Source organism: Sus scrofa, chromosome 9 (genome assembly GCF_054392235.1).
Source record: "Sus scrofa isolate SSC_HxYL_T2T_F1_AM1 chromosome 9, Sscrofa_HxYL_maternal_Yorkshire_Landrace_v2.0, whole genome shotgun sequence".
Taxonomy (NCBI): domain Eukaryota; kingdom Metazoa; phylum Chordata; class Mammalia; order Artiodactyla; family Suidae; genus Sus; species Sus scrofa.
In genome coordinates this window covers 10,050,774-10,074,665 of record NC_139391.1, presented here as the reverse complement: position 1 = coordinate 10,074,665, position 23,892 = coordinate 10,050,774, and the positions used below count along the sequence as shown (strand labels likewise).

General features: G+C 57.6%; 1 protein-coding gene across 1 annotated transcript in view; it reads right to left on the bottom strand.

Annotated features, from left to right (window-relative positions):
* Nucleotides 1–646: 646 nt before the first annotated feature.
* Nucleotides 647–23,892, bottom strand: part of DGAT2 (diacylglycerol O-acyltransferase 2) — a 34,065-nt gene continuing 10,819 nt past the window's right edge. Inside the window, 7 exon segments of the mRNA NM_001160080.1 lie at nt 647–1,030; nt 3,271–3,473; nt 4,278–4,452; nt 5,026–5,230; nt 12,032–12,102; nt 12,476–12,583; nt 18,209–18,337. Coding sequence (NP_001153552.1) covers nt 876–1,030; nt 3,271–3,473; nt 4,278–4,452; nt 5,026–5,230; nt 12,032–12,102; nt 12,476–12,583; nt 18,209–18,337 — 1,046 coding nt within the window. The 3' untranslated portion in view covers nt 647–875.

The following is a 23,892-nucleotide window of genomic DNA, read 5'->3' as shown; positions in this document are numbered from 1 at the left end:
GGGACCCCTTCTCCACATCCACACTTTGGGGGGTGTGGGTTAAGCCGAGGCCACTGGGAAGTACTTGATTTAGGCCAAGGCGGGGTCGGTGCCACGTCCAGGGTCATCAGCCCCCCGAGGAAAACCAGTCACTCCAAGCAGAGCGTGGTGGGGCTGCATCATCCAAGAGGTGGTTGCTCTGGACAGCCCTGTTCCCCAGCGCGGGCTCGCTGCCCCTCCATCCCGCTCTGGAGGCCAGTCCAGGCTCAGATTTGAAAGACTGGACGTGTGGGGGCTGGCAGAGAGGAGATCGAAGCTGGAATATTCCAGATGCTCCTCCCTGCGCTCCTCAGACACCTGTGCCCCCTGAGCCTTCCCCTTGGCAAGAGGGACTAGTCATGCCATCCGGTGTGGGGCAGCTGGGAATAGAGGTGTGTGTATGACAAGTGGCTTCTGCCCCTCACCCCCCAGGGGGCAAAGGGCAAATGATCTCATTGGCCTGAGTCCCTTAAGCCTGTCCTTCCCCAGGACGTGGGCTGGGGGTAGGGGGTTGTGTGGGTTTTGTTTGTTTTTGAGGATGCAGTTTTCTCTGTACTCCTGGGAAGGGGAGGAGGGGGGTTGGCTGAGAAACCACAAAGGCCCAGCTGTGTCAGCCGCCACCCAGAAAAGGACCAATGTGAAGAAAGAGTGACTTTGTCCTTCTTAAAAAAGACCTAACATGGTAATGGTTTAACAAAATTATTATAATTTCTTTTAAATAACCCACAGACACCCAGGACGCTTCCAAATTTACAGCACAAAAAGCACTCGAGATCTTGGTAGAAAATGATTTGCAGCCGATTCCTCCCAGAAGCTGGCCCCTGCGGACGGACAGATGGGCGGACGGACGGACGGGCTCAGTTCACCTCCAGGACCTCGGTCTCCGGGAGGCCGAACTTGGTCTTGTGCTGGTTGAAGAGCTTCACCAGCGCCTCCGTGTACATGGCATGGTAGAGGTCAATGTCCTGCTGGGTCGGGTGCTCCAGCTTCGGGATGGTGATGGGTTCACCCACTGCAGAGACGGGGCAGAGGACTCGAGTCAGTGCCGTCGGCCCGCCCTGCCCGGGCATCCACTGTGTGGCTGATGGCAGCGACCCTGCGCTAGGTGCCAACCGCGTGCCAGGAACTGGGCTGGGTGTGCTCCATCTGGGCTTGTCCCTTTTACAGATGAGAAGCCCAGGTGGACGGGAAGGGACCCGCCCAAGGTCACATACCCACTTAAGCAGCAGCGGGGAGCAGGTCACGGCTCTGCTTTGGCCCTGCTCTGGGCGAGGGACCCCGCCTCTCTGAACCTCAGTGTCCTCAACCTACCACATGGAGACCCTCCTCCGAGGGCTTTGCTGAGGGGTCTGTGAAAGAACGGGACATGCCTGGAGCAGTGTGCTAAGGGCAGGAGAAAGAGGAGACGAGGGCGCATAAATCCGCGGGTAATTTCATTTTCCTGTCTTCTTCTTTTTTTTCATTTTCTTATCTTGCTTGCTCTCCACACCCAGCTCATCCCTAAGTCCCATCAATACTGCTTCTGAAATTTCTCCCAAGTTCACGCACGTCTCTTCCATCTCCACTGCCATTCCCTTGGCCCAAGCCACCGGCCACCGCAAAAGACTCTGGACTGATCTTGTGGCTTCCATTTGCCCCTTCTAACCCATTTTCTTTTTCCTTTCCCCTGCGGCCTATGGCGCTCCCAGGCCAGGGATCAGATCCGAGCTGCAGTTGTGACCTACGCCACGGCTATAGCAATGCTGGATCCTTTAACCCACTGTGCCGGGCCGGGGATCAAACTGCGTCCTGGTGCCGCAATGGGAATTCCTTTTTTTTTTTTTTTTTTTTTTTTTGGCTGTGCTCTCGGCATGCAGAAGTTCCTGAGTCAGAGATCAAACCCACACCATAGCATGACAGTGCCAAATCCTTAACCCACCAGGCCACCAGGGAACTCCAAATCCATTTTCTATTCAGCAGCCCCAGGGATCACTCTAAAATGTAGCCTGGGAGTTCCCGTTGTGGTGCAGCAGAAATGAATCTGACTAGGAACCACGAGATTGTGGGTTCGATCCCTGGCCTCGCTCAGTGGGTTAAGGATCCGGCATTGCCATGAGCTGTGGTGTAGGTCACAGACACGGCTCGGATCTGACATTGCTGTGGCTGTGGCGTAGGCCGGCAGCAACAGCTCCGATTGGACTCCCAGCCTGGGAACCTCCACACGCCGTAGGTGCGGCCCTAAGAAGCAAAATAAAAATAAAAATAAAAATAAATAAAAAATAAAATAAATAAATAAATAAAATGTAAGCCTGAATCTCCCCTCCCGCAAGCCCTCAGATCGTTTTGCATCCTTAAGGCGAAGAACAAACTCCTTCACACTGTCCACCAAACCGTGTCCCTCTCCAGCCACCCTGCTGCCCCACTGATGTTAGACCTGGGGTGGATTTGTGTACAGCGAGAGTCAAAGGGGAGTCTGGGTCACGTGACCTCAAAGGCAGGATGTTGATCTCTCTGGAAAAACTACACAGCAAAACATCTGGCCCTGAAAATAACTCCAAGTATCTCTCTGAGCTTTGGCCCCAGAGTCCACGGTGTGCGGCCTCCAGGCGCTTGTGTGATCTCTGGCTTGTGAACCATTAACAGACAGACAGACACAGGCACACACACACACACACACACACACACACACCCACCCCTACAACAGATCATTCCTTGGGATCCTCTAAATTGTCTCATATGGACCGAAAACAACACGGCAGAGGGCAAAAAGCAGAGTTTTTGGCTCCGCATCTCACAGGCTTCTGTTCTCGTCCTAGATTTGCTTCTGCTCCTTAAACATCTATGCAGTCCTGCTGGGGGGAACTTCGTTCAGGCTATTGTTTCGGACGAAATCTCGCTTCCTCCCCACTTGTGCTGGATAAGTCCTGTTTGGCTATCCGTGTAAGCGCGCCCTCCTCGCTGGGGTCCCCCACGGCCTTTCAGAGCCCCCACACGTCCTCCTCACACCCCCTGCGGCCCTGGGCTGTCACAGGGTCTTCCCTGAGAGACTCTGCGAACACGGACCTGCCTCGTCCTGCTTCTCATCTGGCACAGCCCAGCTCCTGGTCTCGGGACCCCCCCCCCCCCCACCAATCGGTCCCCCCCCGGCGAACACGTCCTCGGGACTTAGAGCACGGACCTCAGAGCCAGGGGTGTGGATGTGAACTCTCGCTCTGCCGCTAAACTCGCTTGCACCCTAGTTCAGGGTCTGTGGCGGGTGGTGGGGGGACTCACCGACAGTGGTGATGGGCTTGGAGTAGGGCATGAGCCCCCAGGTGTCAGAGGAGAAGAGGCCTCGGCCGTGGAAGATGCAGGGGGCGAAGCCAATGTACTTCTGGAACTTCTTCTGGACCCATCGGCCCCAGGAGCCCTCCTCAAAGATCACCTGCTGGTACACCTCGTTCTCCCCGAAGGAGTAGGTGGGAACCAGGTCGGCTCTGGAAGGGAGAGGCCGGGCTCTGTTGTGGCCCACTCCCCGGCTTCAGCTGCTCCTGGCAGCACGGAGGCCCCAGACACTGGCCAAACTCCCCGGGAGACCCCAAACCACATGTCCCCTCACTGCCAGATGGGGACAGGCCCTCTGCCCCCTGTCTGTGACCGGAGAGCATGTTGGAGCTTTACAATGTAGCCCTGAGGGGGCCCCTGGCCTCACTTGGTTATCTCGAGTGATGGGGGTGGGGGGGAATGGCATCCTTGCAGGATTTGCAGGAAAATTAAAAGGGGCCCTAGAAGTAACTGTGCTTTGTCCAATGAAATGTGCCAACCAGGAGGCTACACAGAATGTGCCTCTGGATTTCTAGAAAAAAGGTCACAGAAATCCAAGCTGCTCAGCTCCTGCCTGTCCTCAGGGTCACCCCCTCCAGGAAGCCTTCCCTGGTATCTCCAGCCATCCAGCCTCCTTCTTGGCCTTCTGCTCTCTCGGCAGCATGATACACTTTGGCCCTGGAGCCCAGGCCTGCATCCGGGCCTGGCTCTTAGCCCGCCCGCAAGGGCCCACAAGACACAGGCTGCATCTTTGCCGGCTCAGCTGCCCAGCCTACACTTGGGCAACTCGCGGGTACCTCTGGGCTCCAACTTCCCCTTTCCCACAGGATGTCGGAAATCTCTTCTCGGCCTGCCTGGGGCCGGGGGCCTGGGGTCTGGGGCCTGCCTCCAGGAGACAAGGAGCTGCCGCCCTGGCCTGCGCGGAGCTCAGGTTGGAGGGTCTGGGCGCCGCATGCGCGGGGCATGGGGGCACTCACCCGTGGCGCAGGGCCAGTTTCACGAAACCCTTGCGGTTGCGCAGGGTGACTGCGTTCTTGCCGGGCATGGAGCTCAGGGACTCGGCTGCACCACCCACCACGATGATGATGGCATTGCCACTCCCATTCTTTGAAAGCAGGTAGTCTATGGTGTCCCGGTTCACAGGGCAGATGCCTGGAGGGGAGAGAGAGGGCGATAGCCTCAGGGCTGCACGCACTAGCGCAGGCTGCTGTGCTCCCCCCACCCCCACACACTGTCAAGTCTACTCAGAGCCCTAGACTTGGGGCCCAGACCCAACCCAGCCACTTAGAGGTCTGGCCCCGAGCAAGCCAGTCCTTTCCCGGAGCCTCAGTTTACTTCTCTGTGAAATGGGGACAATGACACATGGTTGCTGAGGGAACGCATGCATTCGGCAAACACCCCCTGAGGTCCTAACTCCGCCAGGCAGGGGAATCCCAGTGAGTCGGGCTGATGGGGACCACAGGGGGTTGGAAAGTGGGAAACCGGACCAAATGATCGGACTGTGGGCAGGGCAACACGGAGACTGGGGATGCCCAGAAGTGGGCTTGGAGAAGGCTTCCTAGGGAAGATGCCATCCTAGTTGAATCCCACAGAGCCCCCGATCCTGCTCAGCCATGACCCCCTGTGCCTGCGGCAGTCCGCATCTCCCAACACGGGACCAGCCACCGGGGCGCGGAGGGTTGGCTTCCCGGCGAATGGAGAGGCCCGGGTAGCGGGGGTTCTCACCTCCAGACATCAGGTACTCCCGCAGCACGGGCATCCGGAAGTTGCCGGCCAGCGTAGCCAGGTAGGGCTTTATGCCAGGGAACTTCTTGCTCACTTCGGTGGCCTCCGTGCTGAAGTTGCAGAAGGCCCCCAGGCCCATGATGCCGTGGGGGTGGTACCCAAAGATGTAGTTCCGGGTGGTGAGCAGGTTGTGTGTCTTCACCAGCTGCAGGGAGACCTTGGGTCAGAGGAAACCGGCCAGGAGAGGGGCACTGGGGCACACCCAGGGGTAGGGAGGGACTGGGCTGCCCTCTCCCTGGGACCTTCTGCCCGAGCACTGCAGTGACTCTCCCACCCTGACCTGAGACGCTCATCAACGCGGCCACGGTGCCAGATCCTTGGCGGTCGCTACTTGGACTGCGAACCTCTGGGAAGCAGATGGGAAACTTTCTCCCTCGTTCCCCTTATTTCTTCAGCCCAAACACAACAGGTCTTTTTTTTTTTTTTTTCCTAGCACGTGTAGGTTCCCAGGGGTTGAATTGGAGCTACAGCTGCTGGCCACAGCCACAGCCACAGCGACTTGGGATCTGAGCCGCGTCTGTGACCTACATCACAGCTCATAGCAATGCTGGACCCTTAACCCACCAAGCAAGGCCAGGGATCGAACCTGTGTCCCCAAGGATGCTAGTCAGATTTGTTACCCCCAAGCCACGACGGGAACTCCCCAGGACCTCAAATTGTACTCCCCCAGCCTCCTGCATTCCCTGCTCTAGGCTGGCCCCATACCCTCCCCACAGTCAGCATGATTGCTCTAAAACCCCAGTGCAAACGCTGTCACTCTCGGATAAAGAGGGATGTCTGGCTTCCATCGGGGGTAAAGTCCAGGTCCCTTATTTTGGCAAGAGAAGGGACAGTGGAGCCAGCCTGAATGGAAACTTCCTTCCAGGCAGCTCAGGCTCTGAGGCAGGAAGGACAAGGACAAGCCACAGCCCTGGTGCCAGCCACAGTGGGGGCAGGGGAGGTCAGCTGTGCAGCTGGGGCAGCTGACCAGTGGTGCTATCAACAAAGCTATCCCGGGATGCTCTAAAGGATGATTGGCTTTCTCGGGGCCCACCCCCTGCCCGGGGCGGGCGGCTTGGAGGGCGGAGGGGACGGTGCAAGGTTTCTGTAAGTCCTGAGCCATAAGGGGCACCTGCCCAGCGTCCTAGGGAACAGTCGGGGTGGAGGGGACTAAGAGGGTTGGAATTATAATAATAACTCATTATCATTATAACGAATAATCAGAGATGTTTTTAAATACAGGAAAGTCAGAAGAAAAGCAAAGGCACCTGTTGCTCCTCCAGCCAGAAAAACCTTTCTGACGTGTGGAGGTTTGTTCCCTACTCAAATAGACATGTTTTATTTTTTATTTTTTTTGGGGGGGGGTGTGCCCGTGGCATGCATAAGTTCTCGGGCCTGGGATTGAACCTGAGCCACAGTAGTGACGACGCTGAATCCTTAACCACTAGACCACCAGGGAGCTCCCAACACATGTTCTCTTGTAAAAACCACAGGCCTGAGGTCCTATGGTTGATATGATTTTTATATAATTACCTCCCGAGCATACCATAGCTGTTCTTCTGTATCAAAATCCCTCAGGAACGTGTCTGCTCACGCCTATGCCACATGGAACTGTAATCAAACCCTGACTGCTGGGCCTTCCAAAAGCTTCCAAAATTTCCCTCGGAAATAACACTTCCACAAATACCTTATTTTTGTCCTCCTGTCTACTTGTTTTCTTTCTTTTTTTAAAGTGTTTTGTTTTTTTTTTTTTTCCATGATAGCTGGTGCTTGTTTTCTTGAGACAAAGTTCCAGAAATACAATTCCAGGGTCAAAGGGTATGACCGTTTTGGTCTGGTGGGCCGCCCTGCCTCTGGAGAGGCGGCACTGATGACATCCCACCTGCAGGGCTTCTGTGTGCCCACCGCCCCACATTGGTGCCAGCTGCAAGCAGAGCCCCCAGCTGGCGGCGGCACAGTGTCAGGGAGCCTGGATTTTCTGTGACTCTAGATTTGAGAACCTTGCTCCCAGCTGAGGGAAGGGGCCGGGTGCTGGTAGCTGGCCTCGGGGAAGCTGAAATCTGAATCTTCAGGTGATGAAGTCCAGAAGGGAATGGAAGTGGGGGCGGCTGGCCCCGCTCCCAGCTCTGCACCTGCCAGCGTGGCGCAAGCAAGAGCCCTGAGTTATAGCCCAGGGCTCAGGATGTCAGTTTTCTTTCTCCCTCTTTGCCTTGGGCGAGTAGATTAAAGCTGCTCAAAACCCCCACCCATCTTTAGCTGCCCAATCCATCAGCAGGGAACAGCAGCAGCTGAATCCCTGGCTGGTGGGGTGGAGGGTGGGGGCAGCCAGGTTTGTTTTTTTGTTTGTTTGTTTGTTTTGTCTTTTGTGTTTTTTGGTTTTTGCCTTTTGTGTTTTTAGGGCTGCACCTGCAGCATATGGAGGTTCCCAGGCTAGGGGTCGAATTGGAGCTGTAGCTGCTGGCCTACACCACAGCTACAGCAACACAAGATCTGAGCCACGTCTATGACCTACACCACAGCTCAAGGCAATGCCGGATCCTTAACCCACTGAGCAAGGCCAGGGATTGAACCCGCATCCTCATGGATGCTAGTCAGGTTCATTAACCACTGAGCCACGATGGAAACTCCAGCCAGGGGGTCTTAAAGGGAGCCCAGCTTTTATATGAGCTATGCAGGGTGGTGGGTGGGAGGTCTTCTGCCCACCACATGAGTGCTTGGGGAAGCCAGGATTAGAAAGCCCCGGCACCAGGTTCCCTGGAGGAGGAAGGCGCTGGGGGAGGAGCTGAGGCAGCCAGCACCGTGCTGGAGACATGCTCTTCCGCTGATGGCTGGGCCAGAGAGCCCAGGGCACAGAATGGACTGGAAGAGCCCTGATCTGGGCCATTCCTTTGCTTGCAAGGTAGAGACTGGCCTAGAGAAAGGAGTTGTTGCTGCCACCCTGGAGGTCACAGTGAGTCAATGTCTACCTCTAGGTGAGGCCACCCAGCGGTGCTTCTTCCTGGGCCTGGGACATGGATGTGCCACCCGGCAGAACCCTAGCTGGCTCTTTAAAATCCTTTCTCCCCATCTTGCAAGCCTCTATCCGCTGAGACTTTTGGTTAAAGGAGGTGCCCTGGGGCACAGCGAGTTGAGGGCCCTGGTACAGCACCCAGAAAAGTGCAGGCATCTGACACAGCTTGGATCTGTCTGCATGTCTCCTCCTCCTGGGCGGACAGCGTGTCGACTCTGGAGGAGGGGGAAGAACACTGCTGATGGACACTCTGTGGACACCCCCGCTCTCATGTCCCCGACTGCTTCCCGTGGCAGAGCCTGAGTGCCAGGCTGATGTGAACTGGGACAAAGTCCTGGCAAGCCACCCTCACGCCCTGCCTCCCAGGGCAGGCCAGGTGCTCAGAGAACCTTGGCCCAGCCGGGCAGCCTGCAGAAAACTCAGAACCAGGGAGACGCAGAGATGCGCCGAAGCTTATACAGCGGGCAGCAGGTGTGGCAGCAGAGGGACGAAGGATGAGGATACGGCCCTGGAGCAGACAGCCTTGGCTCCTTTTCTTTTTTGCTTTTTCGGGTCCGCACCCGCAGCAGATGGAGGTTCCCAGGCTAGGGGTCCCATCGGAGCTGTAGCAGCCACAGCAATGCCAGATCTGAGCCGCGTCTGCAACTACACAGCAGCTCACAGCAATGCCAGATACTTAACCCACTGAGTGGGGCCAGGGATTGAACCTGCCTCCTCATGGATACTAGTCGGGTTCATCATTGCTGAGCCACAGCGGGAACTCCAAGCCTCGGTTTCTCTGCCAGCCCTGCTACTGACTTGCTTTGGGATCTTGGGATGGACCCTCCTCCCGGGCCATCTGTGAAATGAGGCAGATGGACAGACAGATGACTCGAAGCTCAGAGAGCCTTTTCTGGTCTCTTCTCCAAAGATGTTACCCATCCCTCGGGAGAGGTGACCTGGGCCCTGTCCACTCCTCGTCCAGGTAGCCGGTGGCCCCGCTGGCTGCTGTGAACGCATGAGCCCCAGCCCTGCTGGGAGATGGGGTGCCCTCCAGGCCAGCTGAGCTGCTCTGGTGCCAAAGAGCAAGGAGCCCCCCAAAAAGGGAGTGGGGAGGCATGGGTGGTGGCTGCCGTTAGAGATCATTACGCAACCTCTGGCAAGAGGCCGGGAAAGGGGCTGGGACCTGAGGGTCACCCAGACTCCACAGAGCATCAGACCTAACGTCAGGTCACCCTCCCCGCACAAAAGAGGAGCCCAAAGCCCGAGGGGCAGGGGCCTGGCCAAGGGCACCCGTAGGTGAGAGCAGAGCCCAGGTTAAGGCTCGGTGCCGCAGCCCGCCTCAGGCTCGGCTTGGCTGTGGTCCGGGTGCCCGGGGACCAGCTCACCTGGGTCCCGTGGCTCCCCACAGACGTCTCGGAACAGAGGTGAGATAAGCGACATGGGGTTTTGTTTTGGTTCTTTGGAAAGGGCAGAGAGCAGTGGGGAAGGGCGCCTGTCTGTCTCAGCTCTGACCAGCGTCATCGAGTCATCCCAACCATGAAGGAGGGAGCCACTGGTCTCGAGGAGGCTCCTGAGGGGCAGGTGAGGAACCAGCAGGAAGACCAGAGCCCATGCGTCCTCGCATCCATCTGTAAGTTTCCCACTTTTGGTCACGTGAACAGCTCCATTTCCCGGAGGAGGGGGAATGAGGTTGGATGAGCCTGAGAAAGCAGGCTGGTGGCCCCACAGGCAGAGAGTGACAGCATCTAGCAGGATCCTTTAGATGGTGAGGCCACCTGACGGTGGGGACCAGGGCTGACGCTTGTGCGTCCCCAGCAGAGCCCAGCAGGGCAAGGGGAGCAACGGTGCGGGTCCGTGACCAGAGTGACAGGGCGGAACCTCAGCCCAGGCCTCCAACAGCGAAGCAGAGGCAGGGAGACCCACGAAGTGGGGCTCAAAGCGATGGGGAAACCTGGGGTTACATCCCTCCCAGGGGAACAGGCAACAGGAATCCAATGGGGAAGAATCCTGGGCCTGGAGTCTAGTACCGGCACTGGCTTGGAGTCGCTGTGCAACCCAGACCAGTCCCTGCCCCTCTCTGGCACTCGGTTTCCTCATCTCCAAAATGAGAGGGCCAGGTCCTGTGGTGCAACATCCTCCCAGCAACAGCCTTGGATCCTCTGCAGCCAGAGAGCCGGGGTCATGAAAAGGAAGGAGCAGGAACCCTGACCCCAGAGGTCCTGGGAAAACTGGACTCAGGCTGGGACGGCAGGGGGAGCTGGCCCTGGAGCCACCCCCACGATCCCGAGTGCAGCAGAGCAATGTAGGATAACTGGACCGCCTCCTCCAGGCAGCACGCCAGGATGTCTGAGTCGCTGACTCACAACAGCAAATGTACACCCCCCTGTGTCGTGTCCCCGTTCACACTTGCACACGCTGCCTGCACTCGTCGGCCCCACTGATCCCTGCTGGGTTACCTCAGCAGCTAGGGTGTGCCAGGGCTGGGATGCTGAGGGAGCCGGCCAGGCAGGTCTTTGCTTCAGGATTCTGCCAGGATTATCCACAAGCCACTAGCATCGTCCACACACCCCATGGCCCAGATGCCTCGGTCTTGCCAACCCAGCTTGCAGACCTCGGGCAGGGGGCCCGAAAGTCAGACCGAGCCACCTTTGATCTTGTCGGGACCTCGAGGTTGGCCCCACAGAAGACAGGTGCTCAGAAGACCTGTCGGGGGGACCCAGAGCAGCCAGTGGTGCAGGAGGAAGGCAACGCGGAGTTCAGCTTGGGCTAAACCAGCTTCATGTGGGAGACTGCACCCTGGCCCCACCCAGGATTGGCCAATCCTTTCCCCGCCTCCGTCCTCCAAGCCTGGGGAAGCCTGAGGATCCTTCCAAGCTCATTTCTCACTGTTCTGCCGTGTAGGGAGGCAGCGTGCGGTGGGGGGAAGAGCCCAGCTTTTGAGGCAAGACAGCAACTGGAATCTTGGCTCAACTTCCTATTAGCCTCATTCGGCTGTGCTACCCTCCAACCTTCAGTTTCCTTTTCTGTAAAAACGCGATAAAGTTAATACCCGTCTTAGAGGCTGCTGGCAGGGTTAAAGGAGACTCCTTGGGCAAAGGTGCTGACTCCCAACAAACAGAGAGCCTCCCTCTCTGCTCCACCTCCTCCTCATCTTCCACAGCCCAGCCTTCTTCTCCAACTCAGGTGTCTCTGCTCTCCCGTCCCCTTCTGTGCTCCTTAGCCTCAGGACAGTTCTAGGAGCAGAGCCTCCAGAGCCGTCCTCAAGCGCTTCAGCAGTTAGGGTCTCCCTCGTCATTCACTCCACCCCACATTTTCTGGGTCCTAATGCCCATGGCCACGACCCCCCAGCGACCCACTCATAACTGGCTAAGCGAAGTGGTATTTCTGTAAGAAAGAAGGAAAAAAAAGCCCCTCACACTTATCGCTGTCCTTGGTTCAGGCCAGATGAACTTGGACTACCTTATTGCTCTTGCTAAGTCACTTCCATTTTAAGTTACGCCTTTAATGTTCACCGAACGTTATACCGGCTCCTTACATCGCTCAGGATCTCAGGGTCCGAAACAGCGTTTAGATCCAAAGCCTAGAACTAGTTTCCCCAAGGAACTAACAGGTTTCTTTCCTTCCCAAAATGAGGACCAATAATGATCATATTTCCCTTTTTGCCTTGGCTGCCAGGAAGCTCAGAGGTGCCCTGAAATGCAACCACTGCAATTCTGTTGACCTTTATGGATGAAAGACTAGTACTGTTTTCCCCGAGTCGTGACTCTTCTTTTTTACCTGGTACGGCACTATCTGTACCCCAAATTGCCGCACATCCTGCATAAACTGGGGCAGAATGGCGACAGAGGCTCATAGTGGGAGATGTCACATGGTTTGACTCCACACATGTGGTCACTGCGGATGGGCAGATCAAGGCTTGACTTCAGGTTTCCCATCCATTCCCACCCTTTCAAGACAACCCCCGTGCGTCTTTACCTGGATGGGAAAGTAGTCTCGAAAGTAGCGCCAAACAGCCCAGTTTCGGACCCACTGTGACCTCCGGCCACCTTCCAGGGAACAGAATACAGTGTTGGGAAGGAGTAGGCATGGGGGAGGATGGCATCTAGGCGGAGCCAGCACGAACCCCTGAGCTGGGTGGCCAGCACCCTGTGCAGCATCCTGCCCCCTCCCCCCACCCTGGGTCCTTTCCCACGTTCACTTCTTCACCTTACGGGGCCCCTGGATTGAGCGTGAGCTCCCAAGAGGATCAGGATAGTGGCCTTTGAGGCACTTTTCGCCCCCATCCAAAACCACATCCCGGCTCATCCCAAAGCTTCTTCTCACATAGCAGGTGCCAAGCCACGAGGAACTTCAGGAACTTCAGCTCGCGGGAGCGGGGAGGGAGTGCCCCAAGGGCGCGGGGGTGGGGCACCCTCTTACCTTTCTTGGGCGTGTTCCAGTCAAACGCCAGCCAAGTGAAGTAGAGCGCGGTGATGAGCCAGCAGTCAGTGCAGATCAGGTACACCAGGATGACGCTGCAGGCCACTCCTGGGGGGAGGCGGGGGGGCGGTCAGCCTCCCTGGCTGGGCTTCAGCCCCCTGCCCTGGGCAGAGGTTCACCGAAGGACTGAGTGAGTGTTTGCTGTCGCGCCAAGCTAGGCACAGCCGAGGCTCTGGGCAGAGGGGGCCTGCAGCCCAGTGCGGGGAGGCGCAGGCCCCCCCCGGGGACGCAGGCCTCATCTTCTAGACTCTGATGGGCTGTCCCGGGATTGAGGGGCACGTGGGCTCTGTGTTTTCTGGAACAGCTGTCCTTGGGGCTGTCCTATCTGTCCCCCTGGTATGGTCTCCCCACCCAAGTGCCCAGCAGAGTTACTGTGGACGAAGGGGGCAGGTACCTACCAAGTGCTTTTATGACTCAGGACTTGGCAGAGACACTCTCTCAAGTGCGAGGCAGGGTGACTTCTACCCCACTTTATTTTTATGCTTTGTGTTTTTTGTTTTTTATCTTTTTAGGGCTGCACCTGCAGCATATAGAGGTTCCCAGGCTAGGGGTCCAATCAGAGCTATAGCCGCCAGCCTACATCACAGCCACAGCAACGCCAGATCCGAGATGCATCTGCGACCCACACCACAGCTCAGGGCAATGCTGGGTCCTTAACCCACTGAGCGAGGCCAGGGATCAAACCTACATCCTTATGGATACTAGTCAGATTCGTTTCCACTGAGCCACAATGGGAACCCCTATACCCCACTTTAGAGGTGAGAACACTGAGGCTCTATGGGGAGGGAACTTGCCGAAGGTCACCCAGCAAGACAGAGGCAGAGCCAGGATTCAAACTCAGGATTCAAACTATTAAGTCCACACATTGCATCAGGCTTTAGAAATTCACCAAAAATGAGTAGCCCAGACTGCCCCTGGAGGGACCTGGGAGAGTGGATTCCTGCCCCAGGAGGGGGGCTGGCCCCCTTCTAGCAGGCAGTCCCAGGCCAAAGCCCAGAGCCCAGCAGCCCCTCTCTCAAAGCCCCAAGCAGGACCCTGGGAGGCTCTCCGGGGCCAGCTTCCCGTGGCCGCTCTGTTCCGGGCCTGCTGGCCGTAGGGGTGAATAACCTGGCTGAGAAAGGCCTCATCAGGGCTTCTCTCCTTCCGATTTCTCCCAAGCCTTCAAGGCCAAGCTCAGACCTCATCTCTTCAAGGACTTCACGTGCCCCAGCATCCTACTATCCTCCCAGCCCAACCTCTCACCTCTGCATCCTCCACACTAGGGGACCACATCGCCTTTGCCCTTGTCGCTTAGCACGGGACCCCAGGGCGCAGGGAATTGGGCTTGGTAGAAGCAGGGCCTCCCTCCACTGCCCAGGCAAGGAAGCCCACCCCGCTGCGGGCCACCCGCTGCTGGGCACTGTAGGGTCATGGGCGCTCTAGGGCTGCCTGGCTCTGGATTCCACGCCCTCTTCCCACGGTGCTCAGGCTCCTCTGGTTTCCAGCGGGAGACGGGAGGGCCACCCAGGAGGCTGAGGGCAGGAAAACGGTGGTCCCTCATCTTCCGCCATCCGGTCCTCTTCTAAGCTTCTGAGCTAGCCTCTCTCCAGGGCATCTAAAAGGGCTCCACCCATCCTGGCAGGGGCAGTGAACACAGGGTGGCCAGGCGGCCAGTTCTTCAGGCCCAGCTTAGGAGTGTGACGTCACAGACAGGGAACACATGTCTCTAGGGAAGCACCTGCAGCCCACAAAACCCTGTTACAGGCAGACTGTGAAGTCCTTGACGCAGCTTGGTGAATGGTTCTGTCTAAGTTCAGGCCGCTTCCAAAGTCACTCACACGCTTGAGCAGTTTGTCCCTGGTCCCTGTTCTTCACCTAGAAAGGGGTCCCTCTAGCCCCCTAGACTCCACAGGTATTCAAGCAGCTTCAGAGGCTAGGTGGGTATTCCAGGTGGGCCTGGGCAGGGCCCTGAGGTTCAGGCTAGGGCCTCAGCAGTCTAGAACCTCGCTGCCAACAAACCCCTAACTCTGCTCGGAGGGGAGGGGAGGGAGTGGGCCCAGGGGGACTCAACCCCAGGCCCCACTGCCTAGGCGTCTGTGCTCTCTGGGAAGGTGGGAGTCACTCTCCGCTCTAGGGCAGCCTGGAGGGAGCTACACAGGACAGATGGAGGGTCCGGAGACTAAGTTCTAGTTCTCGGCTGGGAGCCCGCTCCCCCGACCCCTGTGTGCCTACAGTTCTGACCATCTTTCTCATCGTGTCTGCCTCCCCATTAGACACTGCCCGGCAGCCCCTGAGCTCCCTGGGAGCTGGACCAGGTCAGATGAACTTTTCCAGCTCCAGCAACCAACGCAGGAAAGACTTATTGAGCAAAAATGAACGAAAGCCACCAAACCACGTGCGTTTCTCAGATCTAATCCCTGTCCTCTGAACAATGGGCTCCTCACTCTATGCCTTGTAGGTCGGGGGGCTGCAGCAGGAACCGGCCCGACCCCTCTGGGGACACGAGATGGAAACACTATCTGGCTCCACGTGTGGAAAGCTTAGGCCACCTTCATGACCACCCCTCCCCACACATCAAGGTCAGGTTCATGATTCAGAGCTCTGCTCCCCAAAGCCCGTGAGCAGGGCGGCCCGTGGCCGAGCAGTGGCAGGGAGGCGGCAGCGGGTTCCAGGAAGAGGATGGCGGGGCTCTTCCATGAAGCTGGGGCCCGGCCGCTCACTGGCCACAGCGCCCCCGCGAGCCTCGATTTCCAACAGGGTGATGGGAAGATGACATGAGATAATGTGTGAAGAGGACCTAACACACACATCGGTGTCCAATCTGGAGATCCATGGACTTGGACGGGGAAAACAAAGAAACAACATCCCGGGAGTTCCCCGGTAGTCTAGTGGTTAGGATGTGGCACTCTGACCACTGCGGCCCAGGTTCAATCCCTGGTCTGGGAACTGAGATCCCACATCAAGCTGCTACATGCTGCAGCCCCCCCACCAAAAAAAAAAGAAAGAAAAAAAAAAGAAATCTTAATTTTCACCCATCTCTAATGGAAATTTAACGTTTGCTCCATTTTCGAATGTACCACGGTAGTCTCAGCAGCCCTGTTGGCAGTGCTGCCAATAGAAAATAAAGGGGTTGCCACATCACATTCGTAGCAGTTGAGGATATCTTGAAAAATCACTTATTCTCGTCACTACTGGAGAGAATTATAGTAATGATTATGCCTGCGGCTAGATTTTTTTTTTTTTTTTTTTTTTTTTTTTGCTTTTCTAGGGCTATACCCACGGCTGATGGAGGTTCCCAGGCTAGGGGTCTAATGGGAGCTATAGCCGCCGGCCTACGCCAGAGCCACAGCAACTTGGGATCCGAGCCGCGGCTGCGACCTATACCACAGCTCGCAGCAAAACCGGATCCTTAACCCACTGAGCGAGGCCAGGGATGGAACCTGCAACCTCATGGTTCCTAGCCGGATTCGTTTCTGCTGTGCCACAATGGGAACTCCCTAATTCGATTTCTTAATGTGTGCCTATTTATATTTTAATGTCACTGGTGTCCTTTGAGATCTAATGTACTTTGTATCACACGTTTAAAAACTCTGAGAAAGGACTACAGCTTTTGCCAGAAGGCCAGAGAGACCTGTGCAACAGACATGCTGGCGAGTCACTCTGTTTCGGTGGTAGGCTGAGGGGGCCACCGCAGCCTTTGCAACACCAGGCGAGCCACTACCAGTAGGTTTGGGTGGCAGCAGAAGGGAGTGGCTGGGGCTGCTCAGGGCAATCATTAGCAGCAGCCGAGCAGACCTGCCCGCCCAACCAAGCCTGGTTCCCACCTACACAAGGGTGTTGGGAAGATACCAGGCCGGTTTCTGGGTTGTGGCTGGGCTTGATTGATCATTAACCTACAGCTCAGGGCCAGTCCCTGCCTGGTGCTATGTGGGTTGGTGCTGCTCAGCTCCCCATCAGCCAAGCTCTGACCCACTAAGACAGCGAGATAGTGGTGGCTTCCAGGGACAAGCAGGGATGAGGGGGCAGGCCATTAGGCAGGGGCCTGGAGGCTGGAGTTCACAGGGTCTTGCTCTGGTCCCAGGCCTTCCTTTTCATGTGATTCTGGGCTCTGCCCCCACCGGGCCCCTGCTTCCTATCTGAAAATGGGGGGGCGGGGGTTGGTTATACTGCTCTCTCTACTCCGGGATTCTAAAACATTCAAATGCAGGCCAAAGTGGGGGTTGGAGCCCCGAGAGAGCCGGTTTAATTTGCTCTGTTCCCCAGACCCATGTTTATCGTGTCAAGACCAAACGCCTCCGTGGAAATCTTGGGACAGCACTTGCCCTTCACCTCCCGCCCCCCGAAAAATGTGCACATACTTTCATATAAAATTTTGCACCTAATTTTCAGGGTGCACGAAGCCCCTGCAGAAGCTCACTCTTGGGCCTCCAGGTGAACACGGGCTATTTCAGACCAGGCCCGCTAATTCCAGACTCCCAGCTGAGTGCGCTGGGCTCCTGCTTACTTCTTAACTGTGCCATTTAATGCGCTTTCGCGATCTCAGGGAGTCACTGAGCCTCCGCAGGTCTCCACTTCCTCACCTGTGAGGCGGGAAGTCAAGGGAAGACGCAGCGAGGGCCTGGTCACCGATGGGCCTTGATAAACAGCACGCCTGTCCCACCCTTCCGCCCGCCGAGGGAAGGTGGCGCGGCAGCAGCTGTCCTGGAAACACGGTCTCAGAGGCCCCCAGGCCCACGGGGGCACCCAGCTCGGCACTGACACCGAACTCCCAGGGATCCCCATCAGCTGGATGATCCAGAAGAGCAGGCAGCTGGAGGGACGGACGCACAGGCCCTGGAACGTACTCCTGATGCTCTGTAGCAGGTGCATCTGCCCTGACGGGTGCGGGGGAAGCCACTTACTATGCGGAGGGCCCTGGGGCCCAGACAGGAGCCCTTTCCTCCTCCCGGACAACCGGCGGTGTCCTGACTCTGGCCAGGATGGCAACCCAGGGGTTGGGGGCAGCCACCTGGACCGGCAGAAGCAGCAACCAATGCACTGGCGTGGGAGATGATGAGCGAGGAGGGAGGAGCCTGGGATGGGCCGTGGGGAGCAGCTGGGGACCGTTCCATGGAGGGTGGCTGGGGTTTGGGAGGGGGCTCAGATGGCACCTCCCAACAGCAGCTCCCATATATGGGGGTTCCCAGCACGCCCAGGCCCTGGGCTATGTGCCCTCCCTCCTTCTCTTCGATCCCCAGAACCACCTTAGGCAGCCTTTTCCTCGCATGCAAAATGAGGACACTGACTCTCAGGAGCTTGGGAAGCCGTGATGTGGCAGAGTCAGGACCCAGTCCCAGGATCACATCATCCTCAGGTGAAGCAACACACCTGCTGGCCAATTTGGATGGTAGGCAGGGTGGCACGTCGGAAAAGCAGAGGCTTTCGGCGGGGGCTGTGGACCTGGACTCCAATCTGCGTGACTCTGGATGCATTACTCACCTTCTCTGAGACCTGGGCTTTCTATCTGTAAAGTGGGGACCGTACCGCCACCTGCCAGGGACGCCCCCCAAGTTCTCATGCGTGCCTGGGGTAGGGCACTTGATCAGGGACCAAACAGTGAGAAGCGGGACGATGCTTTTACCCCTCGCCCCTCCGGCCTCTACTGGGTGGTGGCCCCTGCCTGCGGTCGCCCTGGCCCTCCGAGCCCCCGCTTACCCAGCACGAGGAAAGACAGGACCCACTGCAGCACGGAGATGACCTGTAGCTGCTTTTCTACCTTGGACCTATTGAGCCAGGTGATGGCGGAGAGGTCCTGCAGGGCCGAGAGGATGCTGGAGCCGGTGCCTGCGACAGAGGGGAGATGTCAGAGCCGTCGCCACCCCTCCCTCCAGCCTCAGAGTCCCCAGCAGCAACCCACCTCCCACAGGCGCCTTCCTCGGTGTGAGGGAGCAAGGGCCACAAAATCAGACTGCCTTGGGCTTGCCTTCCAGACCTGCCTGCCACGCAACAGCTAATTCCGGGCTGTTCACATGCTTCGCTGCCCTGTGGCCCAGTTTGTTTGTTTGTTTCTTTCTTTTTGCTTTTTAGGGCTGCACCCATGGCATATGGAAGTTCCCAGGTTTGGGATCAGATCAGAGCTACAGGTGCCGGCCTACAGCAACGCGGGACCCAAGCCACATCTGCAACCTACACCACAGTTCATGGCAACGTCAGATCACGGACCCACTGAGTGAGGCCAGGGATCGAACCTGGGTCCTCATGGTTCCTAGTCGGATTTGTTTCCGCTGTGCCACAACGGGAACTCCCTGGCCCAGTTTCTGCATATACCCAGCAGGAGGGATGTCCCCCTCAAACAGGGCCTCCGAGGAGGCTGGGGGAGGCTCGTCAGCTGCCATGCATCTTCCTTCCCCTCCACCCCAATCAAATGCCTCTCTTCATCCTTTATCTGGACCCAGGACAAATATTTAATCTTTGCTCTCTGTGACTGTGAGGCCAAGGACAGGGGTCAACATCCAGTTTGCACTGTTTTCTTCCTCCAGGTGTTCTTTGAGCACCCCCATCCCTGACCCGCCCCCACCCCTTTATCTTCCGGGCTGGTGCCCTTCCCCCAGGACCTGAGTCCCCAGACACCCCCCACACCCCCTTCAGAGGGATTCGCACTTTCGACTTCGTCTCAGTGCCCAGAGCTTGGGGCCCAGGGAGGAACCAGGCAGGAACCCTGACTCCCCCAAAGGACCCAGCGGCCAGGGAGCTGCGGGCAGCCCAGGACACGGAAGGCTCTCATTCGGTTCACTACCAGGCAAGCGCCAAGCCTGGAAGTTAGGACAAGATGGTGCACTTAGCTGGATCTAGGCTTGTGCCCCCAGGATGTCGCCCTGGACGCCAGCGGCCGATGGGCAGAGGGACCAGAAAGCCTGGTGATGGCAGGAGAGGCCGCCCTGGACAAGAGCAGGAGCAGGGAGGCTGGACCAAAGGAGGGCGTGCCTTCAAACCCCCCCCGTCTGCCCAGCCCCCTCCACAAGCCTTTGCTCAGCGTGTCTTCACCGAGTGCCTGTGATGTGCTGGCCAAACAGCCCTTCACACTGTCCACTCTGCAAGGCCCCCCGCTGCGTCACAAGCTGGTCCTTGAGGGTCTCGTGACCTTTTCCCCTGGCCCACTGCGGAAGTGGGAAGGAGAGGGGTTTAGGAGCTTATGCTCAAGCCCTTGTGTTCTCTCAAAATCAAAGGTCACTGCAAGTTTAGAAAGGGACCCCCCACATCTGCTGAACGTTAATGATTCCTTTGACTTTCAGGAGATATGTCAATCACGCCGGCATCAAGGCCGACACATCAGCCCTGACCCCCCACCTGGTCTAATGGAGCCGAGCGAGGGGGCTTGGGGTGGCTGAAGAGGGGAAGCCTGGGTTCCACTCATTATGTGACTGCAGGCAAGACCTTGAGGGCACACCGCCAGAGCCCCCGGGGCATGGCACATAGAGGGTGCCCAGTAGCAACTGACACTCCACACTGTCAGGGCACGGCAGGTACCAAGTACAAAGGGCTCTCCCCATGGAACACAGCAGGTGCAAGGGTGGCCTGTGCTCAGAAGTGGGGAGAGTGTACTGGGTGAGTACATGGGGGACGGAAGTGAGGCCAAGCACTCAACCCCCAATCCTGCCCAGCCATCCCCTAGCTGCTGGCTTTGCCTCCTGCGCAGTGCAGGGGGGTGGCAGGGGCCATGGTAGCGGGCCTCTGCCACAGCTCCGGGGCAGGCTGGGTGCCCGGTTGGAGAGAGGATATAATATACCCTAGCACAGTCCTACAGTGAGTTGGGTCGAGGAGCTATTTAGAAATGCAGAGCCGCAGCCTGGATCTACCAAACCCAAATCTGCATTTTAATAAGTCACTGCAGCCAAAGTTCAGGGTGGTGGGGGGTGTGCAGGGAGGAGCTGGGGGCCTGTCCCTGCTCCTGAGCAGGGAGAAGGGGCACTGGAGGGAAGGGCATCTCACTCGACCGCTTCCTGCTGCAAAAAGGACCCTGAGGCCAGCTTACGGAAAGGGCTCGCTGTCCAGCCCCTGCCCTGGGTCCGCGCCAACCCACTGGTCACACTTGGTCCATGCAGCTCTTCTGCGCTGGGTGTGTGTGGGAGACACGCCCACATGGTAATTACACATTGGTGACAGATTCCCCATTGAAACAGCTGGAAAATTCTTCCTTGTTTCTTAAGCCAGATCCGACTGCCAAGCTGATTACGGGGCTATCACAATCAGATAAAACTTAGGGTGCGGGACAGGCAGATTGCCTTGCTCAACCCTCCCCCTCTTAACCAGACAGAAGAAGAAGTCTGAGGGTTGGCACAAGCCCCATGGCAGGTTGGCCAGAGCCAGGCTTTCCCCACACTCCCTCGTCTGTTCTCCCTGCCTGGTCCCAACTATGGTCACACCCCGCTCGGCAACAGGAGGAAAAAGCAAAGTCCACTGAGGGCTGCCAGGTGTGCCTGTGGGTGGCAGCGAGGGGATCTCTGGGGGAGAGGCTGGGAGGGTGCTGCCACTCTGCAGCCCCCGGGCCTGGGCCCCCTCAGCCGCCTCCTGGCAAGACCATCCCGACCTGGCTGACCACAGAGCCCGGCCCTGGGAGCTGGCCTGAACATGACACGGAACCCCAGCCCCATTGGAAGCCCCCTGTGGACCTAAGAAATATCCAGCCATTGCTCCCCTGCCTCGCCCACTTGATGACTCCCTGATAGTGAAAGGAGGCAGCGCATCCTTCAAAACCCAGGTCGGGTGAGTTTTTGGGGACAGGTGTCTTTGGAGAAGCTAAGGGACGTCTCTGGGATGCTAAGGCCCATGCAAGCATGGAACATCAGGGCCCTTCGTACCACCATCCCTCCACGGCCTTGGGGAGAACCTGTTGGTAGATGAAGTTGGGAGAGGCCAGCAGGACAGAGAAATAGAGAAGAATGCAGTCTTCCCGCTGGGCTCCCACAGCCCCGCACCTTGAATCAAGGCTGATTCCAAGTCCACTCTCCCACCACACTGACAGCTGCCCAAGGGCCTGAGTCTGACCCACGTCCAGGTTCCCAGTGGCCTGGCTCTCTCCCTGCAAAGCTGGGTGATAGGTAGGCACCCACGAGGCCCCATGCAGCTCTGGGGCCTCCATAGGCCCTAAGGTTCCTCCCCAGCCCTGTGAGTTTGGTGCCATTCATGCCATTTTTGTGGAGATCAAGACACAAGGAAGTGACATGGCCAAGGCTACTCGGCCAGAGTAGGGAGTTGGACTCAATTCAGGCCGAGCTTCTAGGCCTGCATTCTATCCTGCTGCAGGTCCCCCCAAGTTCCTTCTCTCTTCTCCCCAAAGGAAGGTGGGGACAGGCTGGGAGGGGACAGGAGAACAGGAATGACCTGTTTCCCCCAGTGGGGCAGGCCAGAAGCAGGCATCTTGTGCAATAAGTTAAGTGCCAGCAGGCCTTGGGGATCCAGTCCCCACTGCAGTATTGACTTCCGTGTCACCTTGGCCAAGTCCCTTCCCCTCTCTGGGCTTCAGTTTCCCCATGTCTAAAATGGTTGTGGGAGGATGAATTCTACAGCCTCTTTGGGGACTCTGGTGTCTATCCTTCTGAGGATACCACCTAGAGTCTCACCACCTGCAACGGCCCCGCAGGGGGAGGTGAGGGTTCCTCTGGGCATCCCCGGCCATTGTCAGCACTCACTGCTCGGCTGTCAGCGTGTCCTCTGCCCTGGCTGTGGCTGGGAGGGGCTCAGCAGAAACGGGTATGAATGCCAAGGGTGCAACCAGAAGCCACCACTGCCACCATCTCCTAACCAGCCTGACTGTCCCCAAGTCCTGGGTGTGAACGCCTGCACACCCTCTCAGCACCAGTCCCACCGCAGCCAGTGTCCATGTCCTTGGCCATCATCCTCGGCCAGTGTCTCCTGGGTGCCAGGACTGGTACCTGATTCATCCATGTGCCCAGAGCCCAGGCAGGCCGGAGAGAGAAGACACACACAGAGGTTTACTGCACGAATGGACAAACCCATAAGTCTCAGAGGCAGCTGAAGGCCCGGATGCCCTAGACGGAGCTGCCTGGCAGGAGGGCGCCAGCCCCATCACTGAGGATCTCGGAGACAGGGCGGGGGATCAGCCTCTCTCATGCTCCCTGAGCACAAGCTTCTCCCTCTGGGATGAGAACAAAACCCACTTCCTACAGATCAGAGAGTGGTTTTGTTTTTGGGGGGGTTGTTTTTTTGTTTTGTTTTGTTTTTGTTTTGATGAAGGGAGATGAGACAGGCCACAGAGTAACTTGACTCATTCTAGGAAGAAAAGTTCCCAACAGCCAGTTCAAAGAGCTATTCCTGAGCATCACTGATCGCATCGTCTGTCTGATGCAGCTCCTTTGTCCCTAGATTTGGGGCGAGGGGTGGAGGGAGCAGAGCTGCCAGAAAGGCCCAGAGCAGCCCTCCTACATGCAGAGAGGACGCCCTGCCCCCGCGCCCACACAGGCTCCACTGTCCCGCATCATTCCTGGGAAGGGAGACAAGGCGGGGATGGGCAACCCCATTTCCCGGAGATGGAAACTGAGGCAAGGGGAGGCCAGAAGACGTTAAAACCACTTGCTTGAGGTCAGGGTGTAGGAGGCGTGGATTCAAGGCAGGCTCAGGGCTCTGTGTCCCTCCCCCCTTCCGTGATGCCAGGCTTTTGAAGACTGGTCCCCACGACACAAGCCAGTCCAGACACACCCTGGCATCAGGAACGTACCCTGGGGAAGGAAGGGCTGACTGCTTTGCCCCAAACCATGGACCAAGTCTTGTGGGGGGACATGGCTTATAGACTGGCTATGTAGGAAGGTAGACCCTTCGCCCACCCCCCAACCTCGTACCGTCCCATCACTTGCTACCAAAGATTGAGAAGCTGCTACAGGAGCTAAGCTAAGGCCGCCTGCAGCCACGGAGCCCAACACCCCTCGGTCAGGGCCCAGGTCAGGGGTGGAGGCGGGCACGTAACGCCTCCTTGCCCGACATTTGATAGCCGAGTGACCAGTGAGGCTGCGCCCAGGCCTGATGAAAGCAAGGTTTCCTGGGTGTCCCCTCACACCTGCCTGAGAAGGCATCTCGGCCAGCCCTGGCCCGGCGTGGCTCTGTGACCTGGGCCAGTCCCTCAGCCTCGCTCAGCTTTAGTTTCTCAGCGTGAAGTGTGGATAATAACCCCTGCCTCCTGGGGTGGTTAGGAAGATTAAATGAAAAACATAAGGCTTGTAAGGTCCGTTTGGCACCTGTTCGGTGACTGACACCTGTTAGGTGATGGCCACTGGCCGGAGTGGGAAGGGAAATCAATGAGCAAATACATAGTTTTTCAGAGTTCCCGCTGTGGCTCAATGGGATTGGTGGTGACGTGGGAGCGCTGGGACGCAGGTTCAATCCCT